This window comes from Danio rerio, chromosome 11 (assembly GCF_049306965.1).
Source record: "Danio rerio strain Tuebingen ecotype United States chromosome 11, GRCz12tu, whole genome shotgun sequence".
NCBI classification, from domain to species: domain Eukaryota; kingdom Metazoa; phylum Chordata; class Actinopteri; order Cypriniformes; family Danionidae; genus Danio; species Danio rerio.
The window spans coordinates 26,961,379-26,982,172 of NC_133186.1; the positions used below are offsets into that span (position 1 = coordinate 26,961,379).

Consider the following 20,794-nt stretch of genomic DNA (forward strand, 5'->3'; position numbering starts at 1 on the left):
CAAACTGAACAAAAGACATTACTATACACACTCACTATACCTAATAATATTATTTATCCATATTGCTTTTTGAACCATTTTATTAATGCAGCTTCTTCTATTGATATACTGTAGCTTAAGGTAAATATTAAATAGCCATTGCTGTCTATTGAAGGTGTGTGGGTGCTGTCAAGGACGATCGGGGAGTGTAGTGGTGGTTCTAGTTTAAATGACACCCTGGGCGAACCACCCTATACACCCCCCACCTCTCTTGAATTGTTAGATTTGTTATTCAATAAATATAACAATTTATTTATATTAATTCTAAATAAATACAATTAATATTAATATACAATTATTATTCTAAATAAATAACAGAAATCATTCCTAAATATTACTGGAAAACAACAACTGGAGTGACATGCCAACATCACTTAAGAAACCTTTTGCATGAAAATTAATTATGACAATTCTAAAGAATACAAAAAATGTATTATAGAATTATCTGTGGTCTTAGACCAGATCATGGCTGAGAAATCATGTTATGAAGTCTTACCTCCCTGACTCATTATCCCTCCTTTCTGCTTTAAAGGCATGCTTAGTGAAAGTAACATCATCATCATCATCATCATCATCATCATATTATATAAACTTTAAACGACTTTCAAAACTCGCTGCGTGCCGACACTTCTGCACAAAAGGCTGTTACTCCGGTTTCACGGCGCATGAGCGGTGCCTATTATGTCGGCGTGCATGCAAACAACCAACCGGGATTCACACAGGAGTGCGTGAGGCGCGCGGGAATGGTTTTCCGCGCGCATGCGTCAGTTTGCTTTCACCAGCATTGAACCAGAGGGGGAGAGCTACGTCAGTAACACCAACAATAATTTAGTGACTGCATTTTATTTATTTATTTATTTATGTATTTATTTATTTATCTAAATATTGGGAATTTATAAGTTCATTTAAATCAATAATGTCAACCGCAAAATTATATTGGGGTGGCCAAAGGGGTGGCCACAGGGGTGGCCAGAGTTTACCGAGGGGTGGCCGTGGCCACCCCTTGGAGGCGCCCCTGGCAGCGCGATATCATAAATTGTTTGCATTGTGAGAAAATACAGTGTGTTTCATTAATTTGTTTGCGTTGTAAGCAAATGCAGCATTGCAGCTTGTGTGCTGTCAAACAGATAAAGATCTTGTCTCAATTTGCTGGCGTTTTTTTTTTTTTTTTTTTGTAATTGCACATTTTATTAAATTGCAGCATGTTAAGCTCTCTCGGCCACCATAACCAAATGTTCTTTTGAAGAGAATGTAATCACAGATGACCTGAAAGTGAGTAAATGAAAAGCAAATTACATTTTTGGAGTTAAATCTACAAACGTGAGTCAAATCTTTAACTTCAAGACAAAAACAAAAATCTGGCACTTTTCTTTGTCTATTTAAACTACAAATGTGTGGTAATTTACCAGCACACAACATGTTTTTGCAGTTGAAATACAGTAATTAAAGTCGAGTACCTTAATTGGGAATTTTGCAAGGAACATTTTCCTGTTACAATTTTTTATTGTTATGCGACTTAAGATGGCACTTTTATTGCCTGCCAAATTTAGTGTTTTTCAATTAACACAAGCATCATTGTATTGTCTCTGCCTTATTTTCAAAGTTTATCATCAATTACATTTCGTCCAGTGGTCAGTTAGAATGTATTTAAAAAGAATTAGAAACTATCTCATTAGAAAAATTTTGTTCAAAATGATTCATCAGGTACATATGAGGTGCAATTTGTTTTGATTTTAAATGATTTGTGCTTCCTCTTCATTTCACATTAGTTGTGATGCTTTGTCCACTGTTTAAATAACCTGCTAGTTATTTAAATGAATGTAAAATTAACAGTGTTGTTTTTTGCTATATACAGCATATGATACAGTTTTGTCACTTTGAAATGTGAAGTACAAACAAAGAGGAATTTTTACAATGTGGAATATTAACATGTATTTCAAGAGGAAAAAAGGGAATTAATAGGCTACTAGTGTTTGAACTTGCACTAATCAATCCTATAAAAGAGCACTAATTGAACAGACTGGAAAAGGAGTATTGCGTAATTCTCTTTTTACAATAAAAAAAGTTTTGACTTTGCATGCAGTCTCTGATTATTGCTAGGAACGACAAGCAAACATATTTGGTCTATATATTTTATTTTATTTTGTTTAGTTTCTTTATTTATTTAGTTAATTTTGGTCTATTGTTTTACCAAGACAGTTTTTATTTTAAAGTGTTGGAGTTGCTTTTTTAGCAGTTAATGTTAGCTTTCACAATTAATGCTTGACATTGAATAATTACTTAAGTGGTTTACATTTTAGATGGCAGTATATAATATGTATATAATAAAAGACAATTTGGCCCACAGTTTGCTTCTAATTTACAAACATAACCCAATATCATTTCAAATTTATGAATAGTCTACAAATCTTCTGCACCACAGTAAACTGATTCCTTGAATAGCAGAGCAGCCTATTATAGTATCTAATCTATTTCTATAACCCTGGAAAAATATTGTCAGTACTCCAGGAATCCTGATTTGTTCAGTGACCAGGAAGTATGTTTCGGATGCTTTTGAGTTTTACTAAACCATAGCCTTCCCAATTGCCTTTAAAGGACTATGTACCCCCATCTAAATATGGGCATGAGCTCGCGATGGATTTCAAGGAATGTCCGAGCACCACAAACCAGGGCTAATAGTCCATCGCGTCTCGCCCTGCTCCTCGAGTTTCTTTCAACATCCAGAAAGGCTTCAATTTGACTCCTTTTTGTCCTCCATCTACTATTTCTATTTTATTCACATTTGACTGGTAAAGTAAGTCAAAAACGCACGGATAACGTTATCTTCAGCATATTCTTCTGAAATCTGCGTTAATACTGACAGCGACCATGTCAAGGAGGAAAGTGAAGGGACTCACTAAAACCGGCAGACAGGTGAGTGAGGACCCGGAACTCGACAGTTTACTGTCAAACCTGTCGACTGCAGAAATGGAAGAGTTGGAGAAAGAGGTGTCGGTTGTTCCCGATCCAGATCCGAGTGAAATTATCGTTGTGGACCAAACGGATTTAAAACCAAGCGCTCCGGTTAGAAAGGAATCGCAACTGAGCAGCCAGACCGACGACTTCAAATCCCGCTTCCAGAGAAACCTGACAACTGAGGTAAATATATTCCATCACAGGTCGGTCTGTGTTGTAGAATGTAAATATGAATTCCTCAACTTGAAATTACATACTTAAATCCAAATTAAAAGTAAACTTTTAGGGTAGCATATAAAAGTCCTATTTTATTACTCCTGTGGCAAGTAAATATAGCTTTTATATCATTTACATGTTTGTGCTTTGTTGATAAAGTAAAGATGTAAATGTTTTGGTTTTAAATGTTGTCTATATAATAAAAGCTGGGTAAATTGTTCTTAAATTATTTCTAATGGAAACTGCAGTTGGCCCAGATGAAGTTCTTGGGTTAATTGCTCCTTTGCTCACTGCCTTTTAAGGATAAGTCTGCCAAGGCTGGAGCTTTCCAGTGCAAAACAGTGTGTCTCACAAATCAAACACTCAGCCACTGTGCAAGTTTACATCTTCACTTTGAAACAACCACTATAGTGTAAACATCCCATGTGCATGCAGCACAGCTTTTGTTTCAGTCTCAAAGCAATAGCATTAGTTGTAATTTTAAAAGGAATCACTCACCCGAAATGAAAACTTGCAGTTAATTTACCCAGGCCATGTCTTTCTTCTTCTTCGTCTTCTTCTTCTTCAGTAGACCATTAAAGAAGATATTTGGCTGAAACTGGTTCTTGATGATTCATAAGATTCATGCCAATGGCTGCCAAAACTTTAAAGAGTAAAAAAATACACAGGCATATATACCGTGGTTTCTGGTAATACATTATGAAGCAAAAGACTTGCTGTGTGTATCCTAGAATGTCATGAATGCATTCTAAACCGCCTGCCAAATCTGTTTGTGGATCAATTAAAGGCATTCATTTTGTAAATAACATTCAGTATTTTACCCTTGAGTGTGTCATCAAGAGCCACAGATATTAGTTTTGTTTCACTTGTATGTGCTTAATTTAATTACATTTTATGAATCACTAAAAACCAAGGTTTCAGCTAAAAGTGCTCTTTATTATTCAGCTGAAAAAGTCACCCAAATCCTGGTTGACTTAAGTAACTAAAATAACAGCAAGGTTTCATTTTTAAATGGACTATACCTGTTATCATTATCAAGTCATTTATATGTTTTTTTTTTTTGCTCTTCAAAATATTAATAAAATATTAGTAGTTGTTACCCAGTTTCTCCATAATTCAAACATGTTTGATCCCCAGGTAGAGCCGAAGAAGGAGAGCCGGAAGCAAGAGTATCTGCGTAAGATGGGCCTGAGCCAAGAGAAAAATATCTCTGCATCTGACAGCAGAGATGGAGGACTTCAGAGGACGTCCTCCACCTCTTCCTTCCCTAAACGTGATGGTAGATTGGAGGACAGGACCCGCAGAGTCACAGAAGGCACCAGAGATGAAAAATTCGGCCCATCTGCTGTTTCCAAGAGAGACGAGGAGATTGAGAAAAAAAATGACACAAAGGACCAAAACGATGGGAGTAGATTAAGAGACAGAAGAGAGATGAGAGAAAGTAGCAGCAGCAAAACCAAAGAATTAATTTCCAAGCTTCAAGAGAAAAAGGAGGATAGTAAAGAGAAAAATAAAAAAGAAGACAGAGGGAAGAGGGAATCTGGAGAAAGTAGAGCAAAGGAGATGATTTCTAGGATACAAGAGAAAGAGGAGAAGGAACGGGAGAAAAAGGAAGAGATTAGAAAGAGAGAGGAGACTAAGAGTAAAGGCTATTTATCCAGGTTAGAGGAGAATCAAAATCAGGTTCATGAAGACAAGACGAAAGAAGAGAATAAGCACAGGGATGAAAAACAAATAAGGTCAAGCGAAAAGGTAAAAGAGACTACTGCATTGTCTGAAAATAAAGAGAAAGAATCTGAAAATGTAAAAAGGCTTCAGGAATGCAATGCAAAATCAAGTGACAAAGGAAGAGGGGATGTTCAGAAACACAATGAAAATGTAAATGAAGTTCATAAACCAAAAGAAGAGAAAATTGAAAACTGTGTCTCGGACACTATTTTGAAAGGTAAGACCAAAGAGGAGGAAGAAGATGACGAGTCAGCCAGCATGTTTGATGAAGATCTGGAAAAAGTTCGTCGCAATGACCCAGGCATGACTGATCTCAACGTGAACAATTCTGAGGTCATAAAAACCAAAACTCTTATTCAGTTCTCTGAGGCATTGAAAAACAACACGCACATCAAAGCATTTTCTTTGGCAAACTGTCGCGCTGATGACCATGTGGCTTACGCTATTGCTGACACCTTACGCAACAACAAAAGCATCACTAGCATCAATCTGGACTCCAATCTTCTTACTAGCAAAGGCATCATGTCTCTGATTCAAGCCCTTCAACACAACTCCACACTCACTGAGCTACGTTTCCACAACCAGCGACACATTATCGGAGGAAAATCTGAGATGGAGATGACCAAAATTTTGAAAGAAAATACCACTCTACTAAAACTAGGTTATCACTTTGAGTTAGCTGGACCTCGTATGACCATGACCAATATTCTTAGTCGGAATATGGACCGTCAGCGGCAAAAACGGCTCCAGGAGCAGAAGCAAGCTCAAGCACAAGGAGCTGGAGACAAGAAAGATTCATTAGGAGTTCCAAAACCCAGCTTTGGTAAAGGCTCCCCCAGAGCATCACCAATACCTTCACCCATACCGTCACCTGCTCCGTCACCCAAGTTGACTCATAAGAAAAGGGTAAGTGGGCTTGTTGGTGGACCACCACCTCCTCCACCACCACCTGGAGGACCACCGCCACCTCCACCACCAATGCTGGACGGAGACTTTCTGAAGAACTCCTTAACGCCTGTGTCTCAGAGGAAGCTGGACGACAGGAGTGGAGGAAGAGGAGCAGCTCAAAACACACGGGACCAACTTCTAGCTTCCATTAGGAACAGCAATGTTAAGCAGCTCAAAAAGGTAGGAAATGGAAATTAAATATCTAATGATAGCTATTTTTATTTTAGTCAAAGATAACACAAAGGTAATCACAAAACAGTTTTGAAATGTAGGTTTTCATTATTACGGAAAACCAAAATTCCTTGTTGGGTCACCCTTTATCAGCAGCAACTGCAGTCAAGCATTTTCAATAACTTGCAATAAGTCTGTTACAGCACTGTGGGGAATTTTGGCCCACTCCTCTTTGCACAGTTGTTGTAATTAAGGCACACATGAGAGCTTTTGAGCATGAACTGTTTTTAAGGTCATGACACAGCATCTAATTTGGATTCAGGTTAGGACTTTAACTAGGCCTCTCCAAAGGCCTCATTTAGTGTTCTTGCAGTGTTACTTTTATGCCACATATAATGGGACACACACCTTTCAAAAAAGTTCAACTTTTGTTTCATCACTCCACAGAGCATTTCCCCAAAAGTCATAATCAAGATCAACAAGATTTTTTCTGGCAAAACTAAGATGAGCCTATCTGGCCTCTTTGCTCAGCAGTGTGGTTCGTCTTGGAATCTGCCATGCAAACCCTTTTTGCCCTGTCTTTTTCTTATGGTGGAGTCATGAACACTCATCAAAACTGAGGCAGAAGAGGCTTGTAGTTCTTTGGATGTTGTTGTGGGGTCTTTTGTGACATCCTGTTTGAGATGTCTGTGTGCTCCTGGGGTAATGTTGGTCAGCCAGCCACTCCAAAGAATGTTCTTCACTGTTCCATGTTTTTGCCATTTGTAGATAATGGCTGTGTAGATAACATTGTACATCATAGATCATGGTGTATTCTGCTGCAGTTCCAGATAGGTGGATGTCAGTTCTTTTCTTTCGCATTTGTTTTTTTTTTTTTTTTTTTTTATTTCTTTGGATCTTGGCATGATGACTAGCTTTTGAGGATCTTTTGGTCTACTTCACGCAGATATTATTTAAGTGATTTCTTAATTGCAAACATGTTAGATAATCAGAGTTAAGTTGTTTTACCAGTGTTTAAAAACATTTTTTTCACACAGGGCTATGTAGTTTTTCACTTTTTTCCACCACTGTATTTATGGAATTTAAAAACTACACTAGATATTAAATAAACATACAAAAAAAAACTTTTTATACATTGTGTATTAGTTAAAGGTTATCGTTTAATGTAGTATAATTAAATCTGGTATAATTTATGTTATTCAGTTTATAACATTTCTTAATTAAAGTGTATACAATTATTATATTGTTGCTAAAACTGTTTTTATTGTGTACTGTAGATTGTAGTTGATGAACAGTACAACACATAACATTTCAAATTTCATGTTTTTTTGTACTTCAGATACATTAGAATAAACTTATTTTGCAGATAAAAAAAATCATCCAAATTTTAAATAAACATTAGAAATGTGCTTTGCTTTCATTAAAATTATAGTTGGTCAGAGAATGCTGAACAATATAATTTGTAACAGAAAATCAGCGTTATTCCACCAAAATTTTTATCTTTAACACTTTCGAAGTTTTTTATTTACTTTTGAAACATTTTATTTTGTTGTTGAAATATTATGTAAACATGTCCAAAAAAACATTTATTTTATGCACAAAAAGAAATCACAAACACGTTTATTTTAAATGTAATCTAAATTAAACTAATGGCATCAGTTTACAATAGTTCAAAGAATAAATTGACCTTTTATTCAAACCCATTATTGATAGTAAATCCAGAGAAACTAACAAATGTCAAGCGGTTCCTTGAGTTCTTGAGGTATATATTTCCTTTTTCACTTTACCCTGAGAAAATGCTCAATATAATTTTTTTTTTCACAGGTTGCAGTACCAAAGCTTTTGCAGTAAGTGCAAAGAGATAGATGTGGATAAAGAAAAAGCCAGGAATGAAAGGACAGACATCTCACAGACCTTGAGAAGATCATTGCTCAGAATCTTCCATACAGAGTCTTACTACAGTTAAGAGGACAGGCAAAGACTGGTATATATATATATATATATATATATATATATATATATATATATATATATATATATATATATATATATATATATATATATATGGGGATATTCACAGCTTCTGGCCAAGAGTCTTTGTACAAATACACTGGACGATAGGAAGACATGAAAGTGTGGTGCAGTCATGGGTGCTCAGAGGATCCGATGGCCTATGGGACTGCAGACGTGAGGCCTTGCTTGTCATTTGCACTAAATGAATAATTTCTAATAATAGATTTATGAATGTGTGTTTGGTACAGTGTGTGTGTGGATGTTTGTGTCTGAATTAGAATGGCATCTGAATTAAACAGCTGGATGTTATCCTACATTATTAAAAATATCAGTGAATTAACAGGTAACATGATTTTGTATTTCATTATGGGATCTGTAACTTCCAACAACTTTTGATGTTAAAATGTTTTTGAAAAGTGACTTTTATTGCCATTTATAAAAGTTTATAGTAACATATTGTCTGGGTTGATGTTGTAAATGATGGTATAATAACCTGGTAATAAACTGTGAGTACTTTTTTGCTATTTTACGTACATATTTCTCTCTATTTTATTTCTTACAACTACTAAAATGTCAATGAAAGTCGCATTGTTAACTGCAGTGTTGAATTATTTTCAACATCAAAAGTTGACTGCAGAGATCAACAGTCCCATAATGCAATTGATAATCATAAACAGGAAAATCTTGTGAATCGCAAAATACCTGAAAAAAAAAGCCTGGTAAATAACATATTACTTTTACAGTGTAGTATTTAAGTTATATCTGAATAAAAGCTCTTGCTGATCAGGGAAAAATGATTTGAATCAGAAATCACATAAACAAAGGTGTTGTTTCCAATACACTCTACTTTGAATGAGTGAGTGAAAGAGAACAGGATTACAGAAAGGGATGGATGATCAGATCTATGTGAATATGACTTCGAACACATACAGTATTTATTTTGATCTGATTTCCTCGTTAAGCTTTTATGTAATTCATTGAGTATATACATGTTAATCGCTACCAATTGTGATTAAATATCATGCATTTGTAATTTATGAAATTATATCAAAACAGTTTTTACTTTGGGAGTGGAAGCAATGTCAGCACAAATATTTGCATGTGCCTCACATGCTTTGAAACCAGTTGCGTATATTTTTTATGCTTGTACAAAACAATCTCAGTTTCTTAAGAATGCAGGATGCAGGATATTGAACATGAATTCACTGTTCTTTTTTCAGGTTTCAGCTGGGAGAATTGATGGAGTAATTCCATTTGTTTTATTTAGAAAACAAAGTGTTTTTGGATGTATCTTGTTAAAGATGTTATTGGTCCAAGAAAGACATCCGGGTTGTGTGATTTTATTTTATTACTTCCAGGTCATTGTCAGAATAATTTTTGTGTCTCTTTTAATAATGTTTTCTTTGTTAATGTCTCTATATGTGCAATATTATGTCCTAGTAGAAGCTAACCATGGTGGTGGCCGTAATTGTTAGAATATTTAACGCAATTTCACAGCAAATTTTAATTTAGTGGCTAATTCGTATGAATTCGTACAATCTAATTTGTACAAATTAGTACGATATGCTCAGCACCCAATTCAATTCAATTCACCTTTATTTGTATAGCGCTTTTACAATGTAGATTGAGTCAAAGTAGCTTCACATAAAACATCATAGTAAATTGAAACAGTTTTCAGAGTCTAAGTTCTGTTCAGTTTAGCTCAGTTCAGTGTGGTTTAATAATCACTACGGAGAGTCCAAACACTGAAGAGCAAATCCATCGATGCGCAGATCTACAGATCCCGAATCATGGAAGCTAGTGGCGACAGCGGCGAGGAAAAAACTTCACCAATTGGCGAAAGTGAAGAAAAAAAACCTCGAGAGAAACCAAACTCAGTTGGGCACGATCATTTCTCCATTGGACCAATGACGGTTGGGTTTAGGGGTGGGGTTAGGTGCCTCCTTTTTAAAATTGAATATTCTTGTATGACTGCACTCTACAAATTAGCCACTAAACTGACAAAATGTAAAATGCTTAAGTTTTCTCGTGAGATCAGGCTGGAACATCCCACAGATCTGAAAATATTGAGTTTTTCTATGTTCAAAACATGATTTCAATTGATTATGTTAATTTTATGTTATTATATAGTCCTCAAAATAAGGTATAACAATTTGGGGTTGTCAACACATGGGTAAAATATGGAAAAATCCAACTGCTGAGAATAAAAGTGTAAGTTTAATTGAAAAAACAACAACAATGCTGTCCATATTTTACCCAATGTTGGGTTACAAAAACCCAAAACCTTTTTGCACTGTTAAAAAGTATCAGTTGAACTGACTTGTAAAGTTCATTTGATTCAGCAACAAAGAAAATAAGGAATCAACTATTTTTAAAGTGTGAAAGGATGTGTAAATTATGAACAAACATCTTCAATTGGTTATCTTTATGAATATTAGTCACAGAACCTGGAGTATAGTAAGTGACATAGTATAAAACTACAAAATACTAAGCATCTTTTAAATTTACCTCAGCCTAAGTAATTTTATCAAAACATAAATATGCCATGCGTTCTTTCGAGTTCATAACCATAGACAGGATAAATTATATTATTATGTACCAGTTGCAATCCAAACAACTACATTCTCGCCTAAAAAAGCCTCAAAAGTACATTATGTTGTCCGACAGCAGCAATATTTGTCAAACTGTAGTAGGTTTATTTCTTTGCTAGGCACTCTATGTGGACGGAGTAATACACAAGGGTAAAGAGGCTGTACGAGTGCTGTTATTGCAGAATATTGCACGATTATCAGCCAATCAGATTCAACAACCAACGGTTGTATGGATGATTATAGTGAATTCGGAATACCCTTCATACAAGAGGCATAAATAAAGGCATAAAAAAGCCAGTGATCTAATGCATTCCTGGAAATGTCACGAAATTCTGCTTAGCTCATTTGGTCACTGCTAGAATAAAGAACTATACATGAAGCTTATGGTGGACAGCCAAAGTAAACGAACAACATGGGTAACAAAAGAGCCCACCATTTGTTACGTAAGATAATAAATGAACCGGGTTTCAGGTCGCAAATTTCAAAGTCTTATTGTAGAATTATGTTCTTGGGATGAATGACAGATGCTTCTTTCAATGCATAGATTAGAAGTAATTGCTCTGGGGTCTTTCTACTTTTTCTTTCAGAAATGACTTCTCCTTCAAACTCTGGAGGTTGATTGGATTGAAAGCGAGCTAGTTTATATTTTGATTGCCAGGACTAACCCTCAGCACTGCTGAAATGTCTATATTTGGTCATTTCTCGATGCAGGCTCAGTCTGCGTATCATTCCTTCCCTCTTCCTAATAATGGAAACACAGCCAACAGCCTGTCGGACTCAGAGCAAGGCAACATCAAGGAGCAAGAGAGATTCTTGACTTTAACATAGAGCCATTACCCAGCCAAATATTTCTGTTTAGGAAAAACTAGGGCCAGGTCATTTTGATTCACTTGCCACTTGACAACATCTATTTGCAAGATATGAACTTGAATATTGCTTTCTAATAAAAGAAATACAAATAGAATCAATTTGGACACGGTGGCTCAGTGGTTAGCACTGTGGCCTCACAGCAAGAATGGTACAAGACTGGGCCAGTTGGTGTTTCTGTGTGGAGTTTGCATGTTCTCCCTGTGTTGGCTTGGGTTTCCTTCGGGTGCTCTGGTTTCCCCCACAGTTCAAACACTTGTGCTATAGGTGAATTGGGTAAATAAAATTGGCCATAGAGTATGTGTGTGAATAAAGGCAGCTGGAAGGGCAATCTGCTGTGTAAAACATATGCTGGATGAGTTGGTGGTATAAAGAAAATTGAATGAATGAATCAAATAAATTTGCAAGATGAAGTGCTATTAATAACATTTTACACTTTTCAGATATAATTAGATGTTAATTATAAACATCATAAAAATGAGCATTTCCCAGAGATTCCCAGAGGAAGGGCATCCGCTGCGTAAAAACTTGCTTGATAAGTTGCGGGTTCATTCCGCTGTGGCAACCCTGGATAAATGAAGGCACTAAGACGACAAGAAAATAAATGAACGAATGAATAAAAATGAGCAGTGTTGGGGTGTAACTTGTTATTTATAATGGCATTACATAATTTAATAAAATGTAACTGTTGTTATCCATTACAGTTTCTGAAAAATGTAAAATTCAACTAAATTGGTTAAATCTGTATATTTTTTGTAAAAAGCTTCAAGAAGTTAGAAAATATTCCGATTTTTTTCTCTTGTTTAAATTTGTTCAGTTTAGGACAAAGAATAGGAAACATGCCTATTCTATAAATGTTTTGTTTCCTGTAGTTAGTTAGTTCTATATATTTCCTATTAGTGTTGTCGCAATACCACTAGTTCACATTACAATACTTTACCAGCTTAAGTATTGTAATACCAAGTAGTATTGCGATACTGTAATTCATAACTCAAATTTATGAAATAAAGAAAATGATCAGAAAAGCTATTTTATAAGTTATAACAGGCCTACTTGAATTGAATTCATAATTCTCTTATTATTCTAAAATGTATTTGCACATCAATATAATACATTAAAATAAAGATACAAATTATACCGAACAGAATTTATTACAAAAAGAGCAAATTAGGCAATAAAAAGAGGTCAAAAATGGTTTCGATGTTTCCTGTTGCTCTTTTTGTTTTTCATCTATTGTTTTTTATTTTTATTTTTTCCTTATCAGGTAAGAATCCAAAGTAGGCCTAATTATAATTTTTACTTTGTGAGTCGTTGTTTTTAAGAGATTGTTGTGTTTGTTGTAGCTACTAAATCATATTGACAGGAACAGAAATGAACTGATTCAGATGTGCGTTTAAACTGAAGTGTCAAAAATCGTAAAACCATAAAAACCATAAAAGGTGCAAATTTTACACAGTTTTGCAACCTTTGACTGCTTTATTCTAATAAAATGGACTATTGTTGCACAAACTTGTGAGCAATTTAGTGACTTTTCCACACACATTATTTATTGTAGATAGACCATTAATGACGATACTACCATATACAAACTACAGTGGTATTGCCAGTATTTTGGAGCCATAGTGTCACGATACTACCATAGTACCGGTAAATGGTGCAACCATCCTATATAGCCTAGCCAACAGTTATGACAGTGTTTCTTATTAAAGCTATTATTTCAAAACATTAATTATGAAATAAATAAATAAAAACTATTTCATATTATGATTTTAAATTTGTACTTACCATCAGAATGGTTTCAAGGTAAAAAAATAAAATAATGCTACATTATGATTATGTGTTGGCAGTTAAAAACATTTATTAGAAATTTCGAAATGTTATTAAAAAAACACCATCAGTTACATTACTTTCAAAAAGCACTTAAATTAATTAGGTACAACTTTAAATATTGTAACTTGTGATCTTTCTTAAAACTTTAAACCATGAGCAAAAGATCACAAAGATCTCTTTTTTCACCTTTGTTGTTCATAGTGAAAAGAGGAGTCCTCGTAAACTAGAATACTCCCAAGTCTCAGCTGCCGGCAAACGAATGACAACGTCGCGCACCTCTGATGATATATGATAATGATAATATATAATTGAGTCACATTTTGTGACTTTGAATGGTTTGTTGGTTTGTAAAACTTCCTCCACTAGAGGGGCGTCTTTGCAATGTTCACACAGAAAGAACCAGCAGAAAACGCACGAGGAACCTTACGTCACTTGCAGCAACAGCACGTGCTTGGTTACGTCAGTTGTGAACGGGAAAAGAACAAAATGGAGGAGTACGCGAGGGAGCCATGGTGAGCCGACAGCCTCAAACCTATTATTTTATACGTTCAGTGAATGTATATGGTTTTATTTCTCTAACGGTCATACTGTAGTATGTTATTTCTACGCTGTAATTAATTGTCAGGGTGTCTGACGCTCGCAATATTGTGATATGGTGGTTTTGATGGAGGTTTTTTAACACGATGCCCTTCAGTGAAGGCTTCGTGCTGTCAGTGCCGCACATGACCTTGTTCTACCGGCTTTAGAGATCACTAGATTTTGTTTTTGTATAATGTCTTCCAGAAATGTCTGTTGTGTAAATTCGTCGACTGTTAAACGCAGAATATAGATTACAATATACGTTACAGTTATGCTTGCTGGTTTCTGCAAATCACCTGGGTAGCCTTACGGTAAATAACTATGTAGTTATGAAGTAACTATGTAGAATGTAATAACCTTGTTTGGTCCTATTGATCACTGTTGGTTTTATCAGATATGCAATAGGCAAACTATTTTAACAAACTTGTTTTTACTACGAATAATACCAAAAGACGTGTTTTTGTAACGTTGTTTTATCCATGACATAACCACACATTACCCTATGTTAACTACAAAAAAGTTTCTTATTTAGTGAAAACCATAGTAAATGAGGGTGGACGTATAAAGTAAACACTAATGAAATGTCTTATTTATAAAAAAAAAAAAAACTGTTTTTTAAATAATTTCCTGTTATTCAAGCAAATTTGTATTGATAATATTTGTATAATAAATATTTACTGCAAATACCAAGGCTAAGATATGGTTAATGTAGCAAAACTATAGTTATTTCACAGTTAGCATGGTTTATCTACAGAAATCATGTGTTATGCATTTTATTTGTACCACAACCATATAGACGTAAAGTCATTTTTATATTCTCACATTCGTTCAGTGACAACTTGTGACACACTCCCAATGTTGTTTACCATGCCACTTTAAATATTCGGTCTGAAATAAACTGCAGGTATGACTTGAAAACAACATTAACACTGTTTATTTGACTGTTGAAAATGTTGTACTTTGATAGTCATTGGCTGCTAATTAGGCATGGGACGATAACCCTTTTCAAAATATACTACGGTTTGGAAAAGTCAAGGCCAAAATTTACTATAATACCGTTCCTAACGTGTGTGTAAGAGTTTTTATTGACCTTTTGTTTTTTTTAGGAAAACAGTATCTCCAGCAGAAAACCTATCCAAAGATGCAGTTTTTAAAACAAATGAAGACAGTAGAAGTCAATGATTGATTTGAATTATTTAGCCTGACATGTTTACTGCTCCAAAATATTTTAAATCTTTCACAAAATTATATATTGCGTTTAAGGGGGAAAAAGTTTTTGTTTTTCACCCATACATTTAAAAAGAACATATTTTAGAGCAGCGATCACAATCATATTATGAAGGGGAAAGTCTGAATTTGCGAATATAAAACCAACTTTACCTCTATCACAACCATAATACATTTTCATTGGTGATGCGTTTATCATGCTATTTTACTGTTTTGTAAGAACTGCAAGAGTTGTTAGTTGGAAAGATGAACACTACATGTCATGACATCTCTCTGTTGTTTGTCAGTCCCTGGAGGATAGTGGATGACTGTGGGGGCGCCTTCACCATGGGGGCCATCGGTGGAGGGATCTTTCAGGCAGTTAAAGGCTTTAGAAACTCTCCTTCTGTGAGTCATGTTTGATGCTGCTACTAAAGCAATGCTGTTTAACTAAATGATTAGTGCTTGGTTGTACGTTATTGTCCCTGGCGTTAAGGTGAATGTTGTTTTTGTTTTTCATCTTTTTAGGGAATGAATCACAGAATGAAGGGTAGCTTGACAGCCATAAGAACCAGAGCTCCACAACTAGGAGGTAATGATCTTGTTTAAAGTTATTTGTCACATGAGTGATGCAATACTTTTCATAAGGTTTGGGTTTTTTATTTTGTATTGTATTGTTGATTAGCTGATTTAACTATTTGTGTTTGTGTATATTACACAAGTTTGAAAAGGTTTTATTAAAAACACGTTTCATATTAATTTGTTTATTTGCCATCAGCTTTTTAAACTGTGACCAAATTAATATCATAAGATCTGTGAAAATGACTGGAGAAAAAGCAAAGCATTAATTCTTTTAAAAGTTTAATTCACACAAAAACAGGATCAAATAAGATTCAAATAAATAATCTAAAAGGGATCTAAAATAAATATATAAATAAACATTTGATCATTTAATATTTTCTTTAAAATTAATATTAGAAAGTTTTAAATAAATTAAAATAAATTAGTAAATACAGTACATGTATCAAATCTATAATATAATTATTTCACATTGTAAATTTGGTCTTTATTTTAGACCCTATACAAATCCCTTTAAGCCCAAAATATGTTTGGTTTTATATGCACAGCCTTTTCAATTACAGCAAAAAATGATTTAATGTGCTTGTGCAGCCTGTGCATAACATTTTGGACAATGTTTTTTTTTTAAATTAAATTATGAAATATATTTTGAACTTAATGCTGAAGAGCTCCTGGACAAGGATGATAATAATTGGTGGTCTCGTATGTCTAAAAGATTGAATAATGATCTACATCCCACTTTTTTGTGCTTGCTCAAAAATCCATTCAGTGACCATACAGTTTTTTTTTTTTTTTTTTTTTTTTACAACACATGACATTCAATTGTCTTCGAACATCAGGAAGCTTTGCTGTATGGGGTGGCCTGTTCTCCATGATTGATTGTGGGCTGGTGAAAGTGAGAGGCAAAGAAGACCCTTGGAACTCAATCACAAGTGGAGCCATGACAGGAGCCATTTTAGCAGCAAGAAGTGAGTCAAATCCTGATCTAAAGCTGGTAATGCTGTGGTGTCTTTAATCTTTTCTAAAGTATTAACAACACACAGAAATGGTGAGAAGGTGTCTGTAGCTTGTAATAACTCTCCTCAAACCCTTTTCCCAATCTTTCTTCTTACTACTCGGAGTAGAAAAACAAGCCACGGTGACAGTTTTCTCATTTAATATTCTTTTCTTCTAGGAACTGTCATAATACAAAAAAACAAAGAAAAAAATGGTCGCAGCTTTGGGTTTATGTGGACTTTAAAGGGGTGTATTTTTAAGGCTTTGATGTGTTTATGGGGTGCAAAGCAATGTCTACTCATGCTTAAAAATCACATTGTTTTTTTCATGCATCTTACTTTGATTATATACAGCTACTCAGCTAACATGAAAAAGACTCAAATTTCCTAGTTCCTCCAAAAGGTCCGCCCTCAAGAAGCTCTGATTGGTCAGCTAACATAATGTGCTGTGATTCGCAGATCAGCTCCACATCACCAGGAATCATCTCTGTTATAACATTACAGTGCCTCTGGCCACACCCCTTCGCTGCGCGGGGTGTATGTGCGTAAACTGAAGGGTGTATTACATCATTAACCCGGATGTATTTTTTTGTAGTCCCCAAGCTTTGTTCACTGTAGGTTTGTTCACCTAAGCCAATAGCTGCGTCCCAAATTGCATACTTATGCACTATTCTACGCCATTTTGTAGTATAAATAGTGTAAGTAGTGTGTTTACTCTGAAAACTCGAAAAATGTTAAGTGCACTTTAATTACCCGAATAATGCACTCATTTAGCCGGTAAAATGAAGTGTCTAATATTGGACACTTCGCACTTAATGACCGCAGGTTTGCTCACGTAGCGGAAGGGGCAGAGCTATCGGGCGCACATGTTGGATATCTTTATTTTTTTTGGGTGGTGAAAGCAAAATTTTCCCACGAGAGTGATTATAGCGCCTCCTGATGTTGAATGCGGTTATACTCATTGCAGGTATTTGATAGTTTGGTCATTTATTTCACTGATTTAGCAACCGTCGAACGTCATTAGGGAAAGGGTTGGAATTTCCGCTCAGTAAAAAAAAACATTGGTGTTCCATTTGGGACAACACTACATACATATACTATGCTTTTAAATGTGTAAGTGCATAGTGTATAGTGTGCCATTTGAGATGCAGCTGTAGTCTCACTTTGCATTGAACTTTGAGCATTTTACATTCAGAGATGTTGTTTATGTTCACACAGCTACGTCACACATTAACTAAAGTTTAAAATATGATATCGTAGTGGACCACCCCTCTAATCTTCTGTCTTTTCACAGATGGACCAGTGGCCATGGTTGGCTCTGCTGCAATGGGAGGAATACTGCTCGCATTAATAGAAGGTGCTGGAATTTTGCTCACAAGGTTTGCTTCAGCGCAATTCCCAACTGGTAAGTGTGGCAGATTATTCTCTGAGACGAATTGAAATACAAATTTAGGCATGCACAATATATTGTTCCAGCATTGATATTGCCATATGTGAATCTACAATAGTTGCATTACAATATCTGCAATGCCAAGTTGGTATTATAATTAACAAGAAACACGGTTCATGCTCATGCAAAGTTTAACCTTAAGAGACTAGAAATTTTTAAGGCCTGTGACTGTGTATGATTCCAAGCTCTTTTAAACCATTTGGGCACTAGAAATTATTACATTTGTAGCTTCAACATAGTTTAATTGTATTTCATTATTTCTACAGTAGTAAACATTTGAAGAGGATCAATGAAGTTTTTCAAAATTGTCCAACAAAAAGAATGAAAATTGTTGAATAGTTTTAGGACAACTTTGAGAAAAGGTTTTGATTTACTTCAAATGTTGACTACACAGTGTTATTTTACATTTGATTGTTCAATTTCTGAACCATATTACTGTTCAACTGTGCAGAAATCCATAAGGCACGGTTTATTTCTTTTAAATCTTCATTCTATTGTATGTCCGTAATGTGTTTATTATATTTTATGCAGATGCACTCCCAATCAATGTTAAGTTATAAACTATTTTCAAATAGAGTTATTTAAATCCGCTTGTGAAATTAAATTCATATCACAGAAAAATTAAATAATGTCAGTTTTTCCAATATCATACAGCCCAAATAGGTACTTGAATTGCTAAACAATTGTCATCTTTCTCTACAGGCCCACAGTTTGCAGAAGAACCTGCTCCAATGCCCACTTCTTCATTTGGAGACTATAGACAGTACCAATGAGAAGTCCTTTAAAACTCAAGGCCTTTTCTTATTCCATGAACTCATCTGAGACACTGAATTTACAGTGTGGACCTCATTCATCAACAGAGCATGACTGTGACAAAGGAAATACCAAGGCCAAACACTATTGTTCCTGTCATTGCGTTTATCTGCAGTATGCCTTTTGCTGTTCTCAGCTTTCTCATTGGCCTCTGGGTCATCCTATTTAAGTCGGAAAGGAAATCAGACTCATCCACGTGTTTTTGTTTTCTTTGACCTCATTTTGTCGCTGACATAACTTGAAAGTGTTTGATGATGCAATGGGTATACAGTTAATATCTTGTTCTTTGAGTTGAACCCCAATCAATTGGCTGTATAAAGTGTGTGTTTGCTGCGTGTGCAAATGATTTAATACCATTTTTGTGTGTGTGTGTGTGTGTGTATGCAAAAGAGTTTAATACCTGCCTATGAACAGATTGTTCTCTTTAATGTAAACATTCTTATGGGCTTTAGCAAGATCATATAAACATAGTGGAGATTTTTATTGACTGCTCCATGCCAAACCATCCCTCTCAGAGTATATTCCTCAGTTTACTTCCTGAAGTAGCTATTTATTTTGTAGAAGTCCAACTTCCTCATTTTGAGATGTTATGCTGTATTTTACTTTAAGTATGACTCTACGGTGAAATATTTGGATTTTTTTGTTCAATAAGAGAGCATCTGGGAATAAGGTTGATGAATTAACAGAATTAGTTGTCTCTTCTGATGGTTAATGAGCCAAATTAGGCTGAGAAACATCATAAATAAACTAGCTATTACTATTGTGTCAGTCTCTGTGTGAAAATCTGCTAGATGTTATTGAATATGGTCAATTATGAAGTCACTTCTTTTTATTATTAGTGGTTTTTCAAAGGGTTGTCTAAAACTTGGGGTTATTTTCCACTAGAGGGAGCCATAGACTTATAGCAATTGTCAAGTTAAAAATTTCAATGTCAACGAGACCTATAAAGTGCATGTATTGAACTACCTGGAGGGCCGCAGCTTTAATTCTAATTAAACACACATGATCAAACCAATTGAGTCATTCAGGCTTGTTTTAACCCCCAGATAAGTGTATTTTAGCAGGGAACTAAACTGCAGGTCTGCAGCCCTTCAGGAACTGAGTTTAACACCACTGCTGTAAAAGAACAGAAGATGAAGATGTATAAAACAAGGACAGGCTTATGTTGATTGTTTAGAAACTCATAAACGCTTTAAAAACAAACCCTTAAACAGCGTTCATGCTGGGTTGCCTGCGTTAAATCCTGCATTTCTGCGGATTTAAGCTGCTTTTAAGCCTTGTTGTGGGTTTTTTATAACGCGGTTTAAAAGGTTGACAATATGCATCAAATATATGGTTGTGTTGTTTAACTTTTTTGTATTCTACCAATGATAACTTCTAGACAAATAAAACTAATTAAGCACACTTTTGGAGGGCTTTAGTTCCAACCCCAATTAGACAGACTGACACACCTAGGCTAGCAAATCAAACTCTTGCAAGGTTTTCTAGAAAAGTCTTGCAGCTAGGTGTGTTAAGGCAAATTGGAGCTAAAATTTGCAGGACACCAGCTCCAGGACCGAGTTTGGACACTCCTGCACTAAGAAGGAAACGTGCCGTGCTGCTGCTGATACTTGTGTTACTATAGTAACAGATTGGCAATGGCAGCTTTCTTCAGGATTGTTGCTAAAAACAAAAAAGGTATGTACTGTAAGTTAATCTACAGAAGAAAGTTCACTGATAAAAATTTAATTAGGATCTTATGATTATTTTAGATATTTAAAATATATATGATTTGTTATAATTTCTACCAATTTGGGGTGAACTTCCGGTGTAGT

The 20,794-nt window shown here is 35.1% G+C and overlaps 2 protein-coding genes across 2 annotated transcripts; both read left to right on the plus strand.

The window, feature by feature from the left end:
- The first annotated feature begins 2,708 nt into the window (after nt 1-2,708).
- On the plus strand, nt 2,709-9,486 carry lmod1b (leiomodin 1b (smooth muscle)). The gene is made up of 4 exons (XM_073916759.1): nt 2,709-3,177; nt 4,348-6,066; nt 7,882-8,041; nt 8,102-9,486. The coding sequence occupies exons 1-3, from the start codon at nt 2,908-2,910 to the stop codon at nt 7,906-7,908; spliced, it is 2,016 nt and encodes a 671-aa protein (XP_073772860.1). The 5' UTR covers nt 2,709-2,907; the 3' UTR covers nt 7,909-8,041; nt 8,102-9,486.
- A 4,354-nt stretch (nt 9,487-13,840) lies between these two features.
- On the plus strand, nt 13,841-19,748 carry timm17a (translocase of inner mitochondrial membrane 17 homolog A (yeast)). Its single transcript, NM_198367.1, is given in 6 exon segments — nt 13,841-13,870; nt 15,452-15,551; nt 15,672-15,735; nt 16,562-16,690; nt 18,012-18,122; nt 18,870-19,748. Coding segments are annotated over 6 exon segments (501 nt in total). The 5' UTR covers nt 13,841-13,844; the 3' UTR covers nt 18,941-19,748.
- The last annotated feature ends 1,046 nt before the right edge of the window (nt 19,749-20,794 follow it).

What these genes read in the sequence shown, in the direction of transcription:
- lmod1b (XM_073916759.1), top strand. Translation starts at nt 2,908, where the DNA reads ATGTCAAGGAGGAAAGTGAAGGGACTCACTAAAACCGGCAGACAGGTG. An exon ending in AGAGAAACCTGACAACTGAG is followed by an intron (nt 3,178 to 4,347) that starts GTAAATATATTC and finishes TTTGATCCCCAG; the next exon opens with GTAGAGCCGAAGAAGGAGAG. An exon ending in ATGTTAAGCAGCTCAAAAAG is followed by an intron (nt 6,067 to 7,881) that starts GTAGGAAATGGA and finishes TTTTTTTCACAG; the next exon opens with GTTGCAGTACCAAAGCTTTT.